The sequence below is a fragment of the Drosophila willistoni genome (genome assembly GCF_018902025.1).
Source record: "Drosophila willistoni isolate 14030-0811.24 chromosome XR unlocalized genomic scaffold, UCI_dwil_1.1 Seg144, whole genome shotgun sequence".
Classification (NCBI taxonomy): Eukaryota; Metazoa; Arthropoda; class Insecta; order Diptera; family Drosophilidae; genus Drosophila; species Drosophila willistoni.
In genome coordinates, this window is record NW_025814057.1 from 1,677,716 (window position 1) to 1,700,402 (window position 22,687).

At 38.2% G+C, this 22,687-nt stretch overlaps 1 protein-coding gene across 1 annotated transcript; it reads right to left on the reverse strand.

The window, feature by feature from the left end:
• Nucleotides 1–618: 618 nt before the first annotated feature.
• On the reverse strand, nucleotides 619–21,961 carry LOC6639274 (sodium-dependent nutrient amino acid transporter 1). The gene is made up of 6 exons (XM_047012205.1): nucleotides 21,448–21,961; nucleotides 14,875–15,564; nucleotides 5,884–6,115; nucleotides 2,834–2,979; nucleotides 2,612–2,748; nucleotides 619–2,541 (listed from the first exon to the last, which is right to left on the reverse strand). Exons 2-6 carry the CDS (start codon nucleotides 15,553–15,555, stop codon nucleotides 684–686), a joined length of 3,054 nt encoding a protein of 1,017 aa, XP_046868161.1. The 5' UTR covers nucleotides 15,556–15,564; nucleotides 21,448–21,961; the 3' UTR covers nucleotides 619–683.
• Between the last annotated feature and the right edge of the window lie 726 nt (nucleotides 21,962–22,687).

Sequence of the window (22,687 nt, forward strand, 5' to 3'; positions counted from 1 at the left end):
TGTGACCATCTCAGTAAACTTGATTTTAAAGAAAACACACGGCGAATTATAATTTACTAATCGATACTACATTTATTCCATTGGATCGTTTTCGTAATCGTTGTGTTTTTCATTTAGTTTACAATGTGTTCCCCTAGGACAATGTCAAACTAAAGTGTAAATTGTTGCTGTTTTTTTTTTTTTGTTCTACATTATTCTTATATTTAAATTCATTTGCAGGCACTCAGATACTCTCTTCATCCACTCACGCACACATCTTCTATCCACAGGCATACAGAAAAAAAAAAAAAAAAAAAATTCGATACATTTTAAAGTCGTAAATTTATATAGTAGGTAAGTAGGCCAGATTAGATTTCCAGATGACAACGGAATTCTCTCGATTCTCGAGGACTTATGACTAAAAAAAAAAGCAAACTAGATGAATAAACTACACAAAGATACATATATATCTATAATCTATATTGTCTGTAGATCCTAGTTGTCCTATTTATATCTATCCTATACTCATTCTATATACAGATCGAAACTAGAAGATACACTTTGCATATAGGTATAATATATATGGGCATGATTCGTAAACATGTGGCTTATGGATAAAGTGTTGAATACAGATACGTTTTGTTTTGTTTTGTTTTGCTTTGTTTTGGATGCAACAAGTCTTATTAAATGTGTGTGAATGCTCTTCACAGCTCTGTGGAGTACTCCTCGGGATTAACGTTAAATTTACGCCAGCAGATGTGATCCCCGGCAGCCGCCGAGGTGGGCGGTGGTAATTTGTGCGAATTAACGTTGACCACAGAGCTGGCGGAGCGTTTGATGTGGACACTGGGCGGTGGCGGATGCACTGGTCCGGCCAGACAGCCAGTGGAACGACCCAAAGGATTACGAGACATGGCGGTGGCTGAGGGTGGTATGGCCTTTCCATTCGCATTGCCATTGCCATAGGTAATGGACTCATTTGATGGAGAAATCTCGATGCGAGTGGCATGATTGCCGCCACCAATTCCGTTTCCTCCATCGGAGAGCCGTCTTATATAGACCACTTCTCGGTGTTGCTTATCCACTGTGGTACTGCTTGCTGCTGGAGGCGGGAGACGGGTTAAGGTCTGAGGTTGAGCCGTTTGGCGTTGACGCTGAGAATATCTGAGTGGTGGCGGCTTGCCATCACTGGCCTGGAATGGCACATACTGATGATGATGCTGCTGCGTGATGCCCGGAAACTTGTCCACGCTAATGTCCTCCTCTATGGCCGAGTCGCCAAACATGGAGCCACTGTAATTGGGTGAACTATTGCCAGGCGTTGAGGATTTCCAATGGGTCTGATGATGTAGATGATGTGGATGATGCTGCTGCTGTTGCAGCTGTGTCTGGCCTCCATTGCTAGTTGCATACTTTTGGGCGCTGGAGTATTGACCCTTCTTAATGGAATGTGTGTAATCCCGTGTGCCTCGACGACGAAGAGTGAAATCCCTTCGTCCTGTATCTTGACATACCGAACGCCATTGCTTCCAGGAATGGCGAGCCAAGGGATCAGCCGGCCCCCATTCCTTTGCCGGCTTTGAGGCCTCACAGATCATGCCAAAGAAATTATATTCGACCTGTCGAAAGATCTGCACACACGCAATGATGAGAATAACCGCCAGTACGAACAATATGGGAGCCCAACGAGGCAAATATTCGGCCAGCAGATCGAATTGGTCATCATCGGCACACCACCAAACCAAAATGCCCGTGAGTACGGCCGGGCAGGTGACCCACAACCACATCCAACCCTTGAAAATGGGTCGTCCAATGGAGAATTCCAGATCCGTGTAGATATTCTTGGCCCCATAGATCCACGAGATGGCAATCAGTTCAAAGACCAAAGCAGTCACTATCATTGTACCCACCAGACGTGAGTCGAGGACTCGAGCAATCAGGAATTTCGGTGCCGCAAACGATATAACAGCCACAACCAGGGCAATCAGACATACCACATAGTTGGGGCGACGTGGCACCAGCCTCGTCGATGTGTAGACAGCCACAGTGATTGAGACCAGAGACGACAGTATGATTAACGCATAGATCAGAGCTGGCACAAGATGCTGAATCAGCGAACTGCCCCCATCCTCATTATTCACAACATACATGGCTCGATCATAGATCGCAGTCAGTGGCTTTAGTTCGTCCATCACCGGAAGGTCATCTCTCCCCAAGAGATCAAACTGTACAATGAACAGGGTCACAGCAATGGCATTGATCAGCAGATTAAAGCAGAGATAAACCACAGAGGTTCTCACAGCATCGCCCTTGTACAGAAATTTGCCGGTTAACATGGGCAAAGAGCCGAAACCGCAATTCACCGAGAATAAGACCTGCATCAGGGCATTAAACCAGATGTTACTTTCGGCCAGCAGGGAGCCATCAAAAGCCCAGAGTTGGGGAAAGTAGTGACGTGTTAACGAGTTGCGTACCTCCCAGCCTGTGAGGGCACAAAGCAACATTAGGCCCGACAGGCCATATACGAACAGGCTACGTCTCAGGATTTTTCCATTGTGGGTGCTATCAATTAAAAAACAAAAAAATACTTGTTCAAACACTTGAAAATCTTATTCCGGAAGCGGTCACTTACCACAGCATTACCACAATCCAGAGGCCGATGAGGCCAGCTGCCAATAGACCAAAGTACAAAGGATTTCGCCAGAATGGCGTCAGAAATGTTTGCTGGAGACACTCCTGTCCACTGTTCGCCGTCACTGTATAGCCATTCTGTAGATATTTGAAAAATATGTGAATGAGTGAATTCAATAAGTTTCGTCGACACAGAGATGAGTCTCCATCAACATCTACATACCATATTCAACTTTAAATTGCCCACGCATTCGCGAAAGGGCAGCGAGTTCGAGGCAAACATCCCAATGTAGGCCAACGCCAGAACTGCCTGCAACGACACCCAAATGGCCGACACCCACGAGGCGAAGCGACTGATGATGCAGGCGCCTGTAAAAAATATTGAAAAGTGTTAAGTTTTTTTTTCTTTTTTTTTCCATTTTATGATCTCTTAAGTGTAGCCAGCCATTATGTAAATAAGACTCTAGCAATATCATTTTGAAAAGATACAAGTTTTTTTTTTCGAATATTAAAGCAATTTAAGTTCATTTTATCAGTATTCAATACATTTATAGGCCATTAAGTTGTTTCTTCTTCAAAAAAATTGATGGCTTTATGTCTATTTCCTGTGATTTAACCTTAGTAAACATACATATGTATATTCATCTATAATCTTTTCTTTGTTAGATCTTTACAATAGATAACCAAAGCATAAGCTTTTCTTTGTTGTGGAAAGTCACTTAGTTGTTTGGAGGTGCTGCTGACCCTGCGAGACCTAGGCGTTTGGTTCCCCAGGGACTTTCAAGGTGTACGACTATGTGGGGGAAGTTGAATGTTCTTTAGGGAAATTGCCATCTTCAACTCAGTTTGGCAAACGATCGGCTCATGACTGTGTATCAAAGCAGGTGCTAAAAACTAAGTTTGACCTCACACCCAACGAGTGGCAAGTGCTTTACATTGTGGACATGATAAAAGTGAAAGGCTTTGTTAGATGGCTAGAAAAGCAAAACAAAAACAGAGCTACAGCATGGAGATAGTTAGTGAAAGAGCTCGCTCTCTCACAGAGAGAACAAGTGAGAGAGCGTGTGGCCTCAAGCAAGAAGGAGGATCCAGTTGACTGTTGATATAAAAGTCGTTTGAAAGCAAGTGACCACGACTAAACAATGAGGACCTGTTGTTGTTGTGATTGTTGTGTGGCTAGTGAGAGTTCCTTTTGCTTAGCAGCAGAATTGATGGGTGGGTGGGGAGGGGAGTTGGGGCAAAAAAGGGGCGATACAGACAGACTGGTATCTGACACATTCCATTGCAGCCTCCTCCAACCAAAGCGCATTTTAACGTGTTGTATTATTTACTGAGGTCTTTTTTTTCGAAGGTGTTGTGTCGTAATTTGCAGTTATCGTTTTTTGCTTGCGTTTTTTTTTTTGTTTTTTTGTTTGCCTTTTATGTTGTTTTTGGTTTTCCTTTGTTCTTTTTTTTCTTTTTTAGTTAGTTGTTGTTGTTTTTGCTCATCATATATATTGCTAGATTTTTTAGAATTCGTTTTGGTTTCTCGTGTTACAATTGTTGTTGTTTGTTTGTTTTTTTTGGTTTTTACTTTTTGTATTTGTTTTTTTCATTTAGAATATTTTTTGCCTTAAACGTCTCTATGGTTATTTTTTGGTAGACGCGCCGGCACCGGGACCACCCGCAGCTCGAGCCCCTATCGACAGGATCCAGGGTATATGGTTTGGCTTGGTTTTTTGTTTTGGTTTGCGTGATGTATGTTTTTATATATTTATATATATAGATATATGTATATGTATCGAGAGGTTTGTGTGTTCTCCTCAGTTTGGTGTTTTTGGTTGTTGTTTCTTGTTGTTCTTGTATGTGTATGTTGTCTGTGTGTGTGTGTGTGTGTGTGTGTGTGCAAGTGTGTGTAGGTGTGTGTGGTGTTGTTGTTGTGTGGTAATGGTTTCTGTTGTCGCATCGCCTTCATCCATGCTGCAACACCATCCACCACCACACTACCATCAGCACCACCACCACTACTACCACTGTCACCACACCAACACCACCAACACCGCCACCACCACTACTAGCACGACTACGACCACCAGCACCACCACGACTAGAGAGTCACCAGTAAGAGCGCCACCCACCGCATTATTTTATATATATATATGTATATATATCGACATATATAACATTCATTCCGCATCCATCTCTAGGAACCACCATCAACCGTCCACTGTTTTCTGCCGCCGCCCGGGGGCGCGGGATTAGGCGCGCCAAGTGATTTACACGAACGGGGACACACACACCAATGCATTTTGCTGTTTTTTAAGTATTTTTTTTTTAGATTTTTTCAGAGTTTTTTTTGTATTTTTTTTTTGTTTTTTTTTGTTTGTTTTTTCTTGTTGTTGTCCTGATAACACGATGATGATCATTATCTACTAGGTCACATTTAAGTTAGTTCATTTTTTTAAGTGTATTTTATGTGTTTTTTTTTTAAGTTTTTTGTTTGTTTGTTTGTTTTTTTTTGGTTTGCATTGATATACTTTTGGTCTGATATTTTTTGCTTTTGTCTCTTCTTTTTTTTATCATTTTACGTTTCGTGATGTTTTTTTTTTTGTTGTTTTTCTTCATATATATGTTGTATAGCGTTTTTGCTGTTGGTTTTTTTTTCATATTTTCTTTCTTTTTGTTGTTGTTGTTTTTGTTCATTTAGAGATTTGGCTCTTTGTGCTTTGGCAATTGCAGTTGCGGGCGTTACCCACCCAATGGATGGGATGGGGCAACGCACACTCCTGCATTTGTTTTCTGCCTTCAGAGAGATGACGAAAGTTTGCAATTATTAATCGTAACTTCTGCTTTCTGCTGCTGCTGCTGCTGCTACCAACGGGACACAATTTGAGAGAGAGAGAGTGTATGGGATAGACGGGATGTGCCCAACCGTCATTGCTGCGGAATGCTCGACCACCCCAACAGTATAGCAAAAGGACTTGATATTTAAACAATGCTTTTAGGAATTGCAACTTGTGAATTATAAGGACGATGACGACGACGACAACGCAAGTGCAGTCATAGCTTTTTGCAGAAAATTGCAATGCATTGCCTTGCGGAATTGCAACTTGTGAATTATAAGAGCAACGACGACGCCAAAGTGCACCAGCAGCAGCAGCAGCAGCTTTTCGTCCTGTCAAAAGCTTTCACTGCACTGAGCTTTTTATGTAGCAGCACGCACCTGTTGTTGTCAATTTTGTGTTTGCCCTCCGCCTAGAAGTATGCAACACCTGTTGAATCGTTCTCACTTACCTTTGAATATGGGCGATGCCCGCCATGTGTGAGCCGCACCCTGACCCAAAAACTGTCCCACTGATATCTCCAGCAGTATCATAGGCAGTCCGACTAGAAACAACAGTATTACATAGGGCAGCAGATAGGCCAACCCATAGCGATCCAATTCGCGGGGAAAGCGCACAACATTCGCATAGCTAACATTCAGGCAAATGCAGAGCACAAGACCGCGAAAAACAGAGCATTTCGTCTGAAAGTAGAAATAACAAGAAATTAGAACTACATATACATATGTTCAGCCGATATAAACTGAAACGAAGGGAAAGAAAACAAAAATATTTGCATGACCTGGGCATGGCGATGGGGAAGGATGACAAGTGCAAGCAAAGTGTCATTTGACTTTGTGTATCTTTTTTTTTTTTGGTGGCCAGCATAGCATCCGCCGGCTGTGACTGAGGACAAACAGACAAAAGATACACCTACTAAACACATTGTCATTTCCGCCACTTCCGCTTTCAACTTGTATAATTTTGTTTCTTTTTTTCATTCATTTTGCTTTCGTTTTGCTTTATTTTCATTAATTACACAATTTTGCTCTCTGTTTATTTGTCTTACGATTCATAATGTCTCGCTACCTGCCCCCTTCTCCCTCTTTGGTGGCTCTCTGTCTCTTTCATGGCATTTGCTCATGCCATTTCCTTCAAGTCTCAACTCTAATCTGGTTCTGATGTTTATTTATCACCACACACAATGAGCAACAAAAGAAAGTGGCCATTATGAGAGTTAGGAGAGTTTGTTCATGGCTCTAATAAGTCGTTTGCGAAAAAGCAAAAAGCAAGCAAAATATATAAACTATATAGAAATTGTACAGCATAAGCCCATTAGATGCGCGCGCGCAAAAAAAATAAATAAATAAAAAAAGAAGCAAAGCCCAAAGAGACAGAAAACCGACGATGCAATGCCCTTACGAATCTATCTAAACATTGTCACATCCATGCACAGAAATTTCAAAACAACAGCCTGCAAAAATGGCATTCTTTGAGGTCAAATTTTGATATTTGAAAACATATTTTTAGCTCACCGAAAGGGGGAATATACCCCCTTAAAAAAGGGGGATAAAGAGTATTTAACGCCAGCACCCAAAAGCAACTAAAAATCGCTTGCCACTGGAACGGCTATTAAGTGAAATTCATTCACGAGAGCGCAAACAGTAAAGCTCAAAAAGACGAACCAACCAGCTCAACAATAATGTGCCGCCCAAGTAAACGTAGTTAATAAAGCGAAAACCGCATAGTGAAAATGTAAACAAGAGCTAAAGCGGCATTTGTAGTTGTAGTTGATGAGCATCACACACACACACACACACACACACGCACACAAACACGATACACCTATGCCACCGATTTCGATCGTATAATATCATTTAATGCCACATGATAATATCAGTATCAAGTGGTTGATTATCCACAGTCAGAGATCAAAAATGGTTCAATGCATCTCCGACAGACGTCACTAAGTTCATTACGTCACTAACAAACAAACTAACCCCCCTGTCTCTCTCTCTCCCTCAGTTTTAGTCACGCATTTTCTTAATAACCTTTTCAGGACCCAATTAAAATAGGGAAACTTATAGGCACTTCAAAGGGTTAACAATATAATACAATATAATTTACACTAATTGGATAGTGCTCCTTTGTGAAATTGTTTACTGATACTAACAATAATATGATCAAATTTTCTTGCACTTATATTTTTTTAGGGGTTGTACTATTTTAAATCGATTTAAGTTCGATCCTGGAACTATAGTATAAACTAACTTCAAGTAGATGAATCAAACGGTTATAACTTTATGACGTCACATCTCTATCTCCCTCTCTCTGTCTTATTCGAACTCTTCATATAACGGATATGAGCTTATTGTGTTTTATTGTATTATATATTTGATTGATTAAAATCGATTGATCAAACTTACTTTGCGATAATATCGAAAGGGCACATCTTCATGCACTACGTAGAGATAATCGGCTAAATATTTAGTTGTTGGTATTTCCATCTTTGGACAGATTTTATATTGTTTATATGTACAAAAAAATTTGTCATTTTCTTGCATTTGATTTTAACGATTTATTTACGATCTATGTAAAGTTGATTGATTCAGAGCATAGGAGAAGAATATAGGATATATTCTTGCTAGTGAAAAGAAAATAGACTATATTATAGAAAAAATCAATTTATAGCAAAACGAATTTTTCAGATGTAGAATCTTATATTCTTATTTCAGTTAAATGTTTTGTGTGTCAGCTTTGACTTGTAAGCTCGAATTTGCCTCTTTTTTCGGTGAAGGATTTATTTTACTATCATGATATTTATTTCAAAATTTAAATTGATTCTCGTTAAGCATTTTTGGTTTCACTTTTTTGTATATCGGATTTTCGAATAAAAAAAAAAAACCATTAACTTCTTCTTCTTCTTTTGTGAATTTCATGCAAATTATTTAGCGGGAACCTCGACATTTAGCATTTTGAATTTTTATCATTTTATTTCGCTGTTTTTGTTTTTGATATTTATTTCTTTATTTATATGTGGAACAAGTTATCACGTGACAAAGAAAAAAAAAAAAATAAATAACAACAACGAGAAAAAAAAAGAAATAACCAATTCAGAAATTGGCAAACACCTTCATTGGCATAACCCTGAGCCGCTTATTGAATGTCTGTTGTATATATTTTATTTTTGTTTATTATATTTTATTTTTGTACTGATTTGTTTTTGCTTTAAGTTGATTTTGCTTTAATTTGTTTGGTTCTTTTTTTGTTGTTTTCCTGAGAAAAGTGACACCAATTTTGGAATCAGTTTTGGTTAGTTCAGTTATTCAATTACACACACAGAGCAGAGAGAAGCCGAGAGAATCAATTTGCGATCGATTGCAATTTGCAGAGGCACGCGATCTATTTTTCACACTATTCCATTCCGTTTCGGGGTGATGGCTGAGGCTGAGGCTGATGCTGGGTGTAGCGATTTTCCTTTTTGCGCTGATGCACTCATCACCGAAGCAGCGTCGACATGCGACTGCGCAGACGACGTATTTGATTGGAAAATCGTACACACGAATATGAAGATATATACAAACATACCTAGATATATATATATATGTATATATCTAGAGAGAAATGAGGAGACCGAAAACAAGTTTTCATTAATAAGTAACCTCATGTGTTTGTGTGTGCTCTGTTTTGGATATCTCTCCCACTCTCTCTTTCTCTCTCTGTCTCTTGCTCAAGTTGAGTTTTCTTCTGGGCCAGGCAAGTTTTCATTCCAACACACACACTCACTCACTCACTCACTGGGACTACAAAAGTTGGGGCTTATTTTATTTTTTGTTTTGTGTTTTTGGGTAGGAGGCGACCACACGAAGCGTGCGACGAGCGAGCGGACGAGCGTGTACCTAACTGCTCTCTCATTAATGCAGAACTGACTGACTGACTGGGCGGCCCAGTCACAGTCACAGTCGGAGTCAGAGCCAGAGTCAGAGCCGGCTCCAAAAGCATGGCTTTCTATATGGAAACACACACACACACTGGCTGCTTTAAGTTAGCTTACTCAAAGACCCAAAACAGCAAACGCTTGGCCATCAACAGTGCTTGCAATAAAATCGTTTACTGTCAGGCATCAGTGGTTCCTTCTGTTTACATACCCTGTGTATATACACCCATTATAACTAGTTGAAGGGGTATATTAATTTAAGTAAAAAGTACTTGCTATCCTTTAGATAAGTCTGAATAAAAAGTTATAGATGAAATCAAGCTGTCATATAGCGTTTTCTCCTTATCGTAATCCTTTGCTTCACTTGAAGACATCCTGGCCCTGAATCCGGCCCTGATTTCAAACTCAACATACATACATACTAATCAAAATGTGTTTATATACATATATGGATGTTTGAAAATGTTGATGGGCGCCCACACAAAACTAATTGAATGTTCTAAAGATATGTGCTCTGAGGTTGCCCTCAGGACAGGTTCCCATCTCATGTCTTGAATAGAGACATATATATCGAATGTATCTGTATATAACTTTACATAATTAACTTGTATGTCTCACAGCAGGAAGTGGGTAACAAAGAGAAAACCGTCTATTAGTCTTGACAGTTGGCTTCGGCTCCAGAGAACTCATAGTTTCTCATAGTTAAATTAAATTTCATTTTAACACGTTCTAATCTAAGAACAAGCAGAAAGAACGAACGAACGAACGAAGAACAAACCAAAAGAATATATGAAAAAGAAGAAGTCACTTATAATTTCATAATTATTATGTAAGCATGCAAGTCGGAGCAAAAAGAAATTGGCGCACAAACACACACACACACGCATAGAGAGAGAGAGGGAGAAAATGAAGGAGAGATGGCAGAATCTGCTTTTAGCTGGCAAATAATTATTTGCACTCACTGTTAGCTAGCTAAAAGCAAACTAAGTACATTAATATCAAGCGTTAATAGAAAATAAAAATATTATTTCTTACGCATTTGCTATAAAAGGCAATGTTTTATATACCCTATACCCGTAAGAATGGGCATACTGACGTATTGACAATACGGAGAGCAAAACAAGGAAATATACATATACATATGTTCTGGTTTATCCTTGCTTTCCTTATTGCCTATGAGTGAAATTTGTATGTGAAATGGGAAAGAAATTTCAATTAGATCAAACGAGAATTGTAGAGCTTAAAAACTTCGTCTCTACCCCAAAAAAAAAAAAAAAAGAACCTCGGACACTTTACCTCTCTCGTAGCATTCAATTGGTACTATATTTGGCTACATTTTGTTAGCGGAAATATTGAAATTTATGGTTTTGTTATTTGATATGCATTATTATAGCTCAAAAATGAAAAAATAAAAGCCGTCAAGAATTGAAACCGAAGCATTTAGCATAAATAATTGCTTAATATTTTCATCAAATTTTGGCTATGCCAGTTGGTTTTTTTGTGGTTTGTTTGTGCTTTGAATTGTTAATAAGCCAAGTTAACGTTAACGAGGTGGCCAAAAACCAAAAAGTAAAAGCCAATGAGCGCGCTCACCCCCCACCACTTCTATAAAGGCAATTAAAACCCACAAACAAACAAAAAAAAAAAGAAACAATTTTGTGTGCTGATGGCCTATAAATAGTTGGCCATAAAAATTACTATAGAATTTTCTATGAACATTACTTTCAAAGAATTTATTTACAATACCTAGTCTAATGACAAAAATTTCACAATATAAAAAACTTTTCCATGTTCTTTCATTTTTTTTTTTTTTTGTCGTTGTTGTGCAAAATTCGGATTTCATTTCAAATGAAATTGGAGTGTGAAAATGTGTGTGTGGACAAAAGAGAGATATTCCTTTTGTTGCAAGACTTGAAGACAATCTCTTTGACTAACTGGCTGGCTGGCTACTCCACAAACTACATACTGTCACAGAGACGAGCCGCCACTGGACCATGGACTGGACTATTGTTTTACAACTTTACGCCTTCTCTGTTTCCGTCTGTCTTTTGGTCTTTCCATCGACATCGCCATCGCCATCGCCATTTCCATCTCCATTACGCCTGTATGGGGCACTCTAATCAGCTAGTAAGTGAAAGGAGAAGTCATGAAGCCATGCAGCAGCAGCAGCAGCAGCAGCAGCTGGAGTAACTGTGATATCGTTAACTAGCCAAATTGTCTCCTCCCTCCCTATATCTTGTCTCTCAGTGCTCCCAAGTTACAGTTACACCCAAAACCCGGTAGCGCATTGTACCGTGTAGCTATGTATATATGTATGTATAAAGGAGGAGCTCTCTGCCAGATTGGGTTTCGCTTGGCCAACTGATGAATTAATGTCACTCCTCTGCATATAGTTTGTCTATATTCTGTACTTCTTCGATCGCACTTTCACTGGGTCCGTCATGTGCAATTCTAATAATAGTGTGGCAATTATCGTATTGCTTCCCACAAGTTGGCTATAAGGCTGAGCTGGCTATAAGCCTATAAGCCGGTTTCTGTCAAATGACGTCATCGAGCATTATTATTATTATGTCTGTTGTTGTTGTTGTTATTGTTTTAACGCACAAAACGTGCGACTTGCCACTGCCGAATTCGCACTGAAAGTATCTGCTGCTGCACAATTTTTGTTTTTTTTTGATACATTTTTTTGGTTTTGTTTTCGGCTTTTTGTTGAACTTGTTAATCAGCGAATTGGAAACATAAGAGATGAAGTAACTGAGGCGAGAGTACATTCATACGAATAAGCAATGTACATATTTGTATATGCCACACTGGCTAGCTGCCACATGTGCAACACACACACACACACACACACACACACACACACATACAATGACGAACAAACCAAGGGGCGGGCGGTTGACTGTCTGACGGACTGTGGTAAGCAAATTGCAAGTTTACAAAATATTTTTACTACAAATACATATGCATATATGTACGTATATGTATTGGAATAATTATTGAATTGCTTAAAATGTTTAGCTCTCGGATCAGAGGAAACCAATGCAAAAACAAAAAACCATTTTGTAATTCTTGCAAACCGAAATACAGAAAATTAAACAATCTTTGGGACAATCTGAATGGAAATTGACAAATTTGCAAACGAAGAGTTTGTTCCGGAGGTTCATCAGCCTCCCGCCGAAATCTGTTATTTAAGGTCAATAAGTATAATTTCCCCATGATAGAATTGAGTTTATGGGTTTATGTTCTTTTCACTTATGTTGTGAAACTTTTTGCATAAATTCCAAAGCGTAAGACTTTCTCAAATTTTTAGAATTATAAGCGCTAATTGGATTTTTATATGAAAAGAGTTGGTTTTTGGGTCAGAATTAGGAACGTGTCGAATGTTTTTCTATTTGAACGAGCAAAAGCTCTCCACTTGTCGCTCACCGTTCACCAACAGGGTTAATTCGTAAGGGTAGAAACAATAGTCATAAACAATAAGAATTCACTTTTACTAACCCAAATAAACAAGTTGTCGTTTTGTTTTTTTTTATAAAATTAGTAAAATGTAAATTTATCATACTCACAAAACAAAAGACTTAAGAAAAGAACTTGATGCGCCTTGAGCATATGCTACACTTTTTAACAAGTAAGTCCAGAAAAAATTTGAAGCATACATTTGCGCGGCGATTATAAGTCAATAAATTTTAAACTGGTATTACAAAAAATGTTTACATCTAACAAGAAGCTTTTGAATTTAGTCTCTAGAACGAAAAATTATTTACATTTCGTATCATACTGATGCAAATTTCCATAAATTTGCTAATCTAATTAAAGGCAATTAGTTGTTGGCAGTTCTTGTTTGCACTTTGCACTCTCTCGATGCAAGGGGACACAATTTCAAATGGAAATTTGAAATGCGAATGCAGCAATTAACGCAAACAATTGGAACAATGATGCCTTTGGGCAGGGTTTTTGTGTAGACAATGAATGGGTCAGCAGCTATGCCCATGCCTTACTAACCCAAATTAAAGACAAAACAGCTTGCTAATGCCGAAACTAGTTTTTATTATTGTCGTCGTTGTTGTCGTTGTTGGCTCTTTACGATCTTTTCAATGTGTGGCTGACAAGAAAGAAAAAATCCTATAAACAAAGCGCATTAAACTAACCCATTTTGTTAGGAGCAGCGTTAGCGAAGGAGGAGAAGATGTCATCAAGGTTGCCCACACCTCGTTCCATGTGCTGCCTGTGCTCAAAGCCCTGAACCCGTTTCTTTGGCCTCTATAGCGATTTGTAATCTAAATCTACACCAAAAATTATAGGGAAAAACAAACAAAATGCGCGAAAATTAACGCGTTTGCATTCAAACACAACACAAACGCACACACACACACACACACACAAACAATGATTAAGAGTCTATGGAAAACTGGTTGGTTGTTTATTTCGGGTTTCCGCTTGCCATATCACACGAAATAGTATTATCTATCCAATGAATCTTAGACAATCGATCGATTTCGTTCATGGAAACGACAAAAAATGCACATATTCTGAGCTGAGTAACTGAAAACTTGGATATCACGTACAGAACGTGAACTCATTGCGCATTTTTCACACATTATGGAAGCGCGCGCGCGCGCTCACATTCAAGAAAGAAAAAGTGTTGAGACACAGAATCGACTCGTGTGAGTAATTGATAAACCGGCACGACAAAAACGCCATTCATAACCCGAAAAACCAAGAAGACATAACAATTGATCAAACCGATTGACAAAGCCAAAAGAGATAATACTTATTATTCTTCATTCATTCATTTCAAGCAAACATTAAGTGCCCATTATTTGCCTTATACGCCGTATACGTGTGTCCATATGTATTAATATAGATTAATTTTATAGATTTGAAACAAGACTTTTAATAACTGGTATAACAGCTAGCCAATTAAATGTTGTTGCCTTCGAAATTGGCCATAGATAGACGAGTTTTTAACTAGATTAACTAACGGCTAGATTTTTAAGTTCATAGATCAATTTGTTTGATTTTATATCTCCCCGCAGTCAGTCAGTCATTAAGTTTTTTTTATGGAATATTTCCTAAAAAAAACTCTTCCGTTAATGAGCTGTTAATGCAATCGTTGAACAACATTGATTATAAATTCCAATGATTTTAATGATACTTCAACACAGAGAAGCTATCTTGTCGAAGTTAGCTAATACTTCTATCGTTTACTTCCAGCAATATTTCCCAAATGATTTTGTGGATAAAGTACATTCTTTGAAGAAATTCTTCAGTTAGAAAATTTATCGAAAATACTTATAAATATGTTCTGATGATAATAACAATCAATGAGTCACTTAAGGTATTTTTGTTTTTTGATGACTGAGGTATTTATAACTCTTTCTGACTAGATAAGATTAATTGAGATATAATCAATATGATGAATAGTTTCTCACACCTAATTAAGATGCTGGCATGCATTCCATTTCAATAGATATATCAGATTTTAGCGGTTTAAGAGGTAAAAATAGAGTCTTGAACTCTCACCTGTTTGTTGGCTTCATCTTCGACTGATGGCAGCAATTTGGCATTGCTTGCTGTTGTTATATTGTGCGTTGAATTGGCTGAAGCCGATACTGAATAGTTTTTGGAGATCGTGCCATCGTGCAGATCATGCAAATTATCGTGATGATCCTGATAGCCACCATGGATTTCGCTCAGTGTGTTATTGCTGCCGCTGAGTGTGATAATTCCACTAGAACTAATGCGACCCGAGGTGGCAGTGGTTCTCCCACCACCGCTATCGACCACACTGGAAACTGTGGAGATGCAACTGCGTGTAGTCTGTGGCGATGGTGTGATGGCAGCCAATTCGGCATCAGCCTTGGCTCTACGCATGTTCAGCCAGGACATGCGCTGTGGTTGACGGCGATCCAATGTAACTGAGGCAGCAGCACCAGCTGTTCCACCATTTGCCATTGGGGAGGAAGTCGCCGCTGCTCCACCAATATAAACGCATGTTCTCGATGTGGCCATAGAGTCACTGCGCAACCGTTGATCCGCTCCACTAGTGTCGCGTGGTTCATTTCGCGGTAAGGTGGCCATGGCCCCGGAGATTTGACGATAGATAGGCGTAACACTTCCTCCTGCGTGGCTTCTGCGTGGCAGACTGAGCTGCTCGGCGAGGGCCTCGTCACTACTGCGTTGCTTATAGCTGCTGCTGGTCATCGATTAGATCTGAGAGAGAGAGAGAGAGACAAAGAGAGAAGGAGATGAAGGGAAAGGTGACTAAGATTCATGGAAATTTACGATGCTTATTAATAAGTTCAAATCCCAACCGGCTTGAGTTCACACGAAAACCTCTTTAAAAAAAAAAAAAACAAACACAAACAACATACAAAAATAATTCGCTTTATAACTTTGTTTTTTTTTTTTGCTTTCAAACGAAATGATTCACATGAGAGATTTTCGGGTAGTGTTTTGTTTTTTTCGTGAAGTTTTTAATATCCGATTTGCATGCGAATCAAAATAGCTTTGGGCACAGAACAAACAATATTGTGATGTTCATTCGCCAAAACCGTTCAACGAAAGTGAACTAATGTGAAAGTGAAAGCCTTTAGGCTATTCTAATGCAACCTCCCCTCCAGTTCCCCCCGGCCAACTTTGCAAACAATAAAAAGTGGGGATTATGAAATTATCAATGTGATCGACTTTCTTTAGGTTCTCGGATCTGAATTGATTATGAAATACAATACCAGAAATTGTAGCATAAATTTCGCTAAACGCTCAACTTCTCTTCTCAACAACAGACAGAGAGACTGTCAGACTATCTGACAGAAAGAAAGTTGATGAAAAGTGAGACACCAAAAGTTGACAAGAAAAAACGTAGCTCGCAAAACGCATAAAATCGTATTAAAACACACACACACACACATAAAAACAACTGTTTAAATATTATTATTATTAAACTGAATAAACTGAAACAACAACTGAGACAAAAGCAACAACAAGAAAACGCCAGCAGTTGCATATGTCTTCACATATATTTATGATTGACCTAAAATTATACGCATATGTGGCTAAATAATGAATAATATCTCAGAAACTCTTTTTTAACTCCGTCAAGAAGTTTTGTAAACGTCTACAATCTATACGGAGAATGTAGAAAAAGGATGGGACAAGATGAAGACTGGAGGAACAACTATCTCGAAAGTACTGAGCTTCAAAATATTTTATATGTGAAGGTTTAATGAAAAGTTAAATTAGCATTAAGAACAAATTTTAGCGATTTTGGCAAGAGTTTTGCGTCATATTCATGCATTGAATTAAAGAAAACTCTTGTTTAATAATTTAGTTTTTGTTATTAAATATTTGCACAAGTTTTTAGTGGGTTAAAGTCGACTTTACTTTTTCTCGTAAACAATTAAACAAGTATTTAAACAACAAGATCAACGAAAAAAAGTATTAATTAAGTCAAGTGCGTGGAATTGTATTGTATTGTGTTTTTTTTTTTTTATTTACTCTGATGACTCAATTTGGCCATTTTGTTTATTAAAGTTGTTTGTCATTATATTAATGAGTATTTTTTAGAGGGAGAGAGAGAGAGTTTGAACATCTTATCATTGGGCGGCGACAACTTTAGCGAACATCTTATCAAAATCACTTGAAATGCATATTAACAAATAATTATGCACGCTTGCATAAAAACTGAATAAGCCAACAACAACAGTAACAACAACAAAAAAACAATAACAATAAGAAGAAAAAGAAAAAATAAAGGCAAAAGACCGAAGAAGAGGAGAGTTTTTTTTTTTTTTTTTTTTTTTGTTAACATGCGATTGGAGTTGAGTTCGCTGACCACAAAATGGGCACACAATGCGACGCCTGGGCTCTCCTCCGCGTCATTATAAACGAATGTTTATGAGAGATCTCCAGTCCCCAGTCGAGTGTGTTTGCAAGATCTTTGTCCAGCAAAGTGCTTGGATTGGATTTGGCGCCGTAATGCCACAGATTTGCATTTATTGGAAAAAAAAACACAAAACACAAGAAAAAAGATGCAGACAGAAAGACAGATACAGGTGCAGATGCCGATGCAGATACAGATACAGATACAGATAGAGATATATCTGCGAGTGTGAGTCCGACTTAAGTGTGAACACAGAAAATGAGATACATACACGAGAGTAGTAAATAGATAGGGCGACGGCGGCGTCGGCTCACTCAACCATTCACCATTGTCGAGGCACTTGGAACTTAAGGAAAATCAGTGAGTCGTGGCCTCCGACAACTAAGTGAGTGCATCAGGAGGATCGGTCGGTCGGTCTGCATCACGTTACAAGTTATTAACAGGTAAAAGAAAGTATGGAAAAATGTATGTAGCTTCTAGATATCTTTTAGTGGCCCACCCTCGCATTCATTACTTTTCTTTGTGCACTCGAATTGAACGGCGACAACAACAACAACAACATAAACAATTGAAAGAATAAAGTAACACAAAAAAAACTATGACAAGTCTTGATAAAGGTTCTGGATGAGGGCAACCAAACATTAATGCCGTCTGCTGCTGTTGCCCCGACAATGAATTCAACTACTACTACTGGAACTGGGACTACACTGGGACTGCTGCAAAGGCAACCGCGCGTAACCACAAAAAGTCAAGTTGTACATTAACATGCCATTTAACTGGCAATGAGTGCTGCCTGTACCTCTACCTGTCTACCCTTTTCCAAAGGTGTGTGTGTACGTTTCTGGGGAGTGGCAAATATGTTGCCAGGGTAAAAGGGGCTAGAGGTCAGCTGAGGTGTTTAAAAGAGCTCAATTCCTAGAATACATTTCGAAAGTAATTAAAATAGAAAGAAAACTTTGATTCTACATTAAGACGGTGAAATACATAAAAAACTAATTTAGAAAACATTTCGCATTATCTTTCTCACATCTAATGAAGAAAGTAAGTCGCCAATTGCATCTGATATTGATAGTTCCTAATCGAAACAAATGACGAAATGATTAATATCATAAATAATAATATAAGAAATGCCAACCGTTGTGTCCCCCTCTCTCTCTCTCTCGAGATTGCAAAGTCCAAGTGTGGCTAATTATGGTTGAACTTTGGGCAAAAAGGCGGAACTACTTATGGAACAAAACGCTCATTTAATAAATGTCGCAGTAAACAATTTTCATTTCCACTTTTGGGAAAAGCAAAGTTTAGTTTTAATTCAAACTAATTAACTCTAATATAATAATATCCAACTGTGTGGCTAATTAAATGATAGTTTCAGAAGAGGGAGAGAGAGAAAGAGAAGCATAGCGAGAGAGAAAAAGCGTAGCCAAAAAAGCAAACAAATTGCTAAAGAATAACCGAAACGAAATTTGCTGCAAAATTTCCTTTTAATCAACAGATAGTCAGTGAAAGAGAGAGAGAGAGAGAGGTAGACTGAGACTAAGCGGAAACCTTGGAAATTGCAATGACACGGCCAAACGAGAGAGGCAGAGGCACAGAGACTTAGACACAGACACTCTCAATTATGGTCATGTAGCCGTAAATGTGTCTCAGTATCTTAGTATCTCTGTATCTGTATCTGCATCGTTATAATTGAAAGTCGGCAGAAAGAAAGGAAAGTAAGTAACAAACTAGATGAGTTTGTTTTGTTGTTTGTCGTTGTTGTTTGTTTATAGTTGTGTTCAGCTCCAGCTGAGCTAAACTCACTACTCTATGAACGAAAGTAAAACTAACAAACTACTGAAAAAGGAGAAAAAAAAATCAACAACTTGTTGAGCATAATTGTGCATAATGTGATTAGATTGCCATGGTGTGCATATCTGTATCTGTAGCTCAGTAGTGTAGTGTGTGTGTAGCGGTATCTCTGCAACTGCAAATGACACAGTTTTCTCATACCTGGCTGCCGCTGCTCGATTATGTAAAACGGTGTCTAAATATTATAAACTGAAAAAAACTCTTGTTGTCGACTAGTAAAAGTAAGTTTTTTTGCAGTATCTCTCGGTTTGCATTGATTGCTTTTTATTGATTGTTCAATCGAATGTAATTAATGCTGTCCGCTATGGGGTCTTCGCTTGTACCCTGTCTCCACCCATTTGTCACCCACCTCCTCTCGCCCCACACTTGACTCGGAACTCGACACGCCCGTAACGAGGGGCCACAACAAAACATAATAAAAGAAATCAAAACTGGAAGCAATGAAGCGTTCCATTTGCAAACTGAACGAAATTTGTTTTTTTTGGTTCGATTTGAACATTTTGCATGTGGCAATTTTTTCTTGTTAGAGATACTCTTTGCTGTGACAAGTATATTAAAACATTTATCAAATTAAATTGTGAAAAATTAGTCATTGGAATTTATTGGAAAGGACCAAGACGAAAATGAAGAATCTTTGAATACTTTGTGTATAACAACAATCTGTTTTAACTATTCCAAATCCTTACTACAATAACACACATGTTACAAAAGTCAAAATATATGGTCAAAATAGTAGGCACATTTGAGGATAACATGCGAATCCTTTTTTAAATTCGTTTTATGAAATTTCTTAAGCCACTCTTTCTATTCGAAAGTTTGATCACACAGTGTGTGTTCGATCCCTTGAAGAAAGAGCATAGAAATTGCCACATTAAGGCTATAGTGATTGCAGGCCCTCTGATATTCATCAGATTGTCACATGGCATAGATTTCATTTCATTTTACCCCACAATTTAGTGGGGCACACACACACACAACTCAGATAGAAAGAGATAGGGAGAGCGAGCGATGGTGTGGAGGAGGAGAAGTAGGGGTACATGCGATGTGAGATCTTCTCGTCCAGCAATTAAACCATTGCAAATTACATTAAGCTCTACGTAATTACAAATTTTGAACAAAAAAAAAAAAAAAAGAAAAGAGATCTACAGCTAAAACGTTTTTTTATTGAACCAGTTTTTCGCTGCTGTTGTTGTTGTTGTTGTTGTTGTCATTTTGCATACAACTGAAAACAAATTGCGTTAGCCAACCATTCAGGCGTTAAGTCGAGTTAAAGAAAAACTTGTCTCTTGTGCTTGCCACTTTGACACTTGCCACTGGGTCAAGAGCACAGCAAGAAAAAAAATAGTAATAAAACCGCAACCAAAACTCAATTGAATAATTATTATTATGACTCCAAGTCGAACTCCTTCCCTGCCATGAGTTTGCATAAACAATTTGAGATCCAACTTGGTTCGATGTTGTTGTTGTTGTTGGGTCTTGACTTGGTCTTGAAGCTGCCAATCATAACCAAAGGCAAAGGCACAGACAGATAGACAGACACTCGACTTGCTCAAATCGCGATTCTCCTCCATTGAATTGGCAGTGATTATCCAACAACAACAACAATATTCGCACAATGGCAATTATCAGAATCATTAGGAACCCCCCCCCCCCCCCCCCTTTTTTTTCCGTTTAGCTCCTACTGCTTCTCCGCCTCCTTCACCCGAATCTCGGCACTCAAATTGACATTAGATAGATTTTCGCTATTTTTGTTGTAAGCGAATTGAATAAACAAACGAAACACAAATCAAATGCTCAAAAAGGCAAACAATAAGTAGGCAAATGCAAAAGCGAATGCGAATTTTGCGAACATGGAGATGAGTAAAGTAGATAAAATCAAATTGTTTGGCATGATAAAGATGTCTAATAAACAAAACGTAGCAAACACTGTGACAAACACAGACAGGCCTTAAGAATATTTCAAGGATTGTCGTCTAATCTATATGTATGCCTCTCTCTCTTTCCTAGAAATACTTAACATGATTCATAAGTTGTTAACTTGGAAAAAATGCAAATATTTAATATGTATTCACGTTAGTCAACTTTGACTAATTAGATTACCACCAGAATGTTTTGTATGTGATTAAATGAAATGTTTCTATGAATGAAAAAGATTTGCTTTCAGGACTGAATTCGAACAATCTTTGAGGGGAGATATATTTGAGAATTTGTTGTAAATAGAAATAAAGATTGTTTTAAAATTATTTGTGCTTGTTATTCTATAACAAAGTCTAAGTTGTCAATATCTTATCAGCATTTCCAAGGATATCAAAGCTATAGTGTGGATATTTTATTAGCCAATTTCTATTAATATCTAATATGCTTACATTACAATCCAAGCGGGGAGTTTTCAATGATAGTTCACTGTGTTTACTTAAAATATTCCAAAAACCAAAAGAAACACATTAATCACATTGTTATGTTAAGTCACAAGATCATCACATCACGATCAAAAGGAGGAAGTATGTATATAATTTGTAATTTGTATTCAACTCCTCGGCGTTTGTTTTCTTGTTTTCGTTGAGGTAATAGAAGGTAAACACTCTGCTCTGCTCTATATAAAACACATTTTGAATGCCTAACAAGTAGTAAGTAGGGTATGAGCAGCACTCGATTCACCACACAATTTGAATAAAAACGAAAATCAATTACAATGAAAATTTCTGGAAATTGCGTTTCGATAAGACGACCGACCGACTCTGACTGTGACGATATATAGTATTTTTATGCATATGTGTGTGAGATTCTCTCTCACAGAAGACACTGAAATTGAACGCGTCGTTTTGCGGTAACAAGAGAAAAAGTAACGTGATGACGACGACAGGTTCGGCAAGACTGAACACATTTGAGGAGGAACTGTTTGCTGTTTGTTTGAACGGAGCTGCTACCTGGCCAGGTATTCAGTCAGCCAGTCAGTCAGCTGGTTGTTCGGCACCAGTGGAAGGAGGGAGGGCTGTAGGGGAATCAGCTTACAGCGGGTTTGTTGCTGGGCTTAAACATATTCGGACGCAACTCTAAAAAAAAAAAAAAAAAAACACGTGTAACAGGCATATAAACTACTACTACTACTACTACAAAAATGCACAAGCATATATCTATCCGATCAAGCGTCTGGTAATTACATTAATATCAGCAAAACACGCAAACCATTTGAAGACCAATACTGATAAATACAGTATGTATACATACATATATAAATTTTAAACAATGTTGTATTGAAAGGTTAACCTTAAAGACCCGCTGGTTCCTGGATTTCTGGCTGGATTGAAATTGGTTTTTGGGCATTTACCCATTGAAGAAAAGAGAAGAAGCCGCACAACACTCTTAGAACTCTAAGAAGGGCAAAATGCTGCTCATAAACAGGAAATTAATCATTCGAGTGTGTGTGTGCTCTGTCTTCTTCCTACCTCATTCACATACATATGCACATAACTCTACCTGTGAAACGAAAACCCGTACGGAAGAGAGGGAAACACCGTCATTTGGCTTAGGTAGGTTTTTAGGTAGATTCCATTTCCCTTCGGACATGGTGGCGAAATATATTCAAGGTCAAAAAATATTTTACAA

What these genes read in the sequence shown, in the direction of transcription:
- LOC6639274 (XM_047012205.1), bottom strand. Translation starts at nt 15,555, where the DNA reads ATGACCAGCAGCAGCTATAAGCAACGCAGTAGTGACGAGGCCCTCGCC. An exon ending in GGCATCGCCCATATTCAAAG is followed by an intron (nt 2,980 to 5,883) that starts GTAAGTGAGAAC and finishes TATTTTTTACAG; the next exon opens with GCGCCTGCATCATCAGTCGC. An exon ending in GCAATTTAAAGTTGAATATG is followed by an intron (nt 2,749 to 2,833) that starts GTATGTAGATGT and finishes AAATATCTACAG; the next exon opens with AATGGCTATACAGTGACGGC.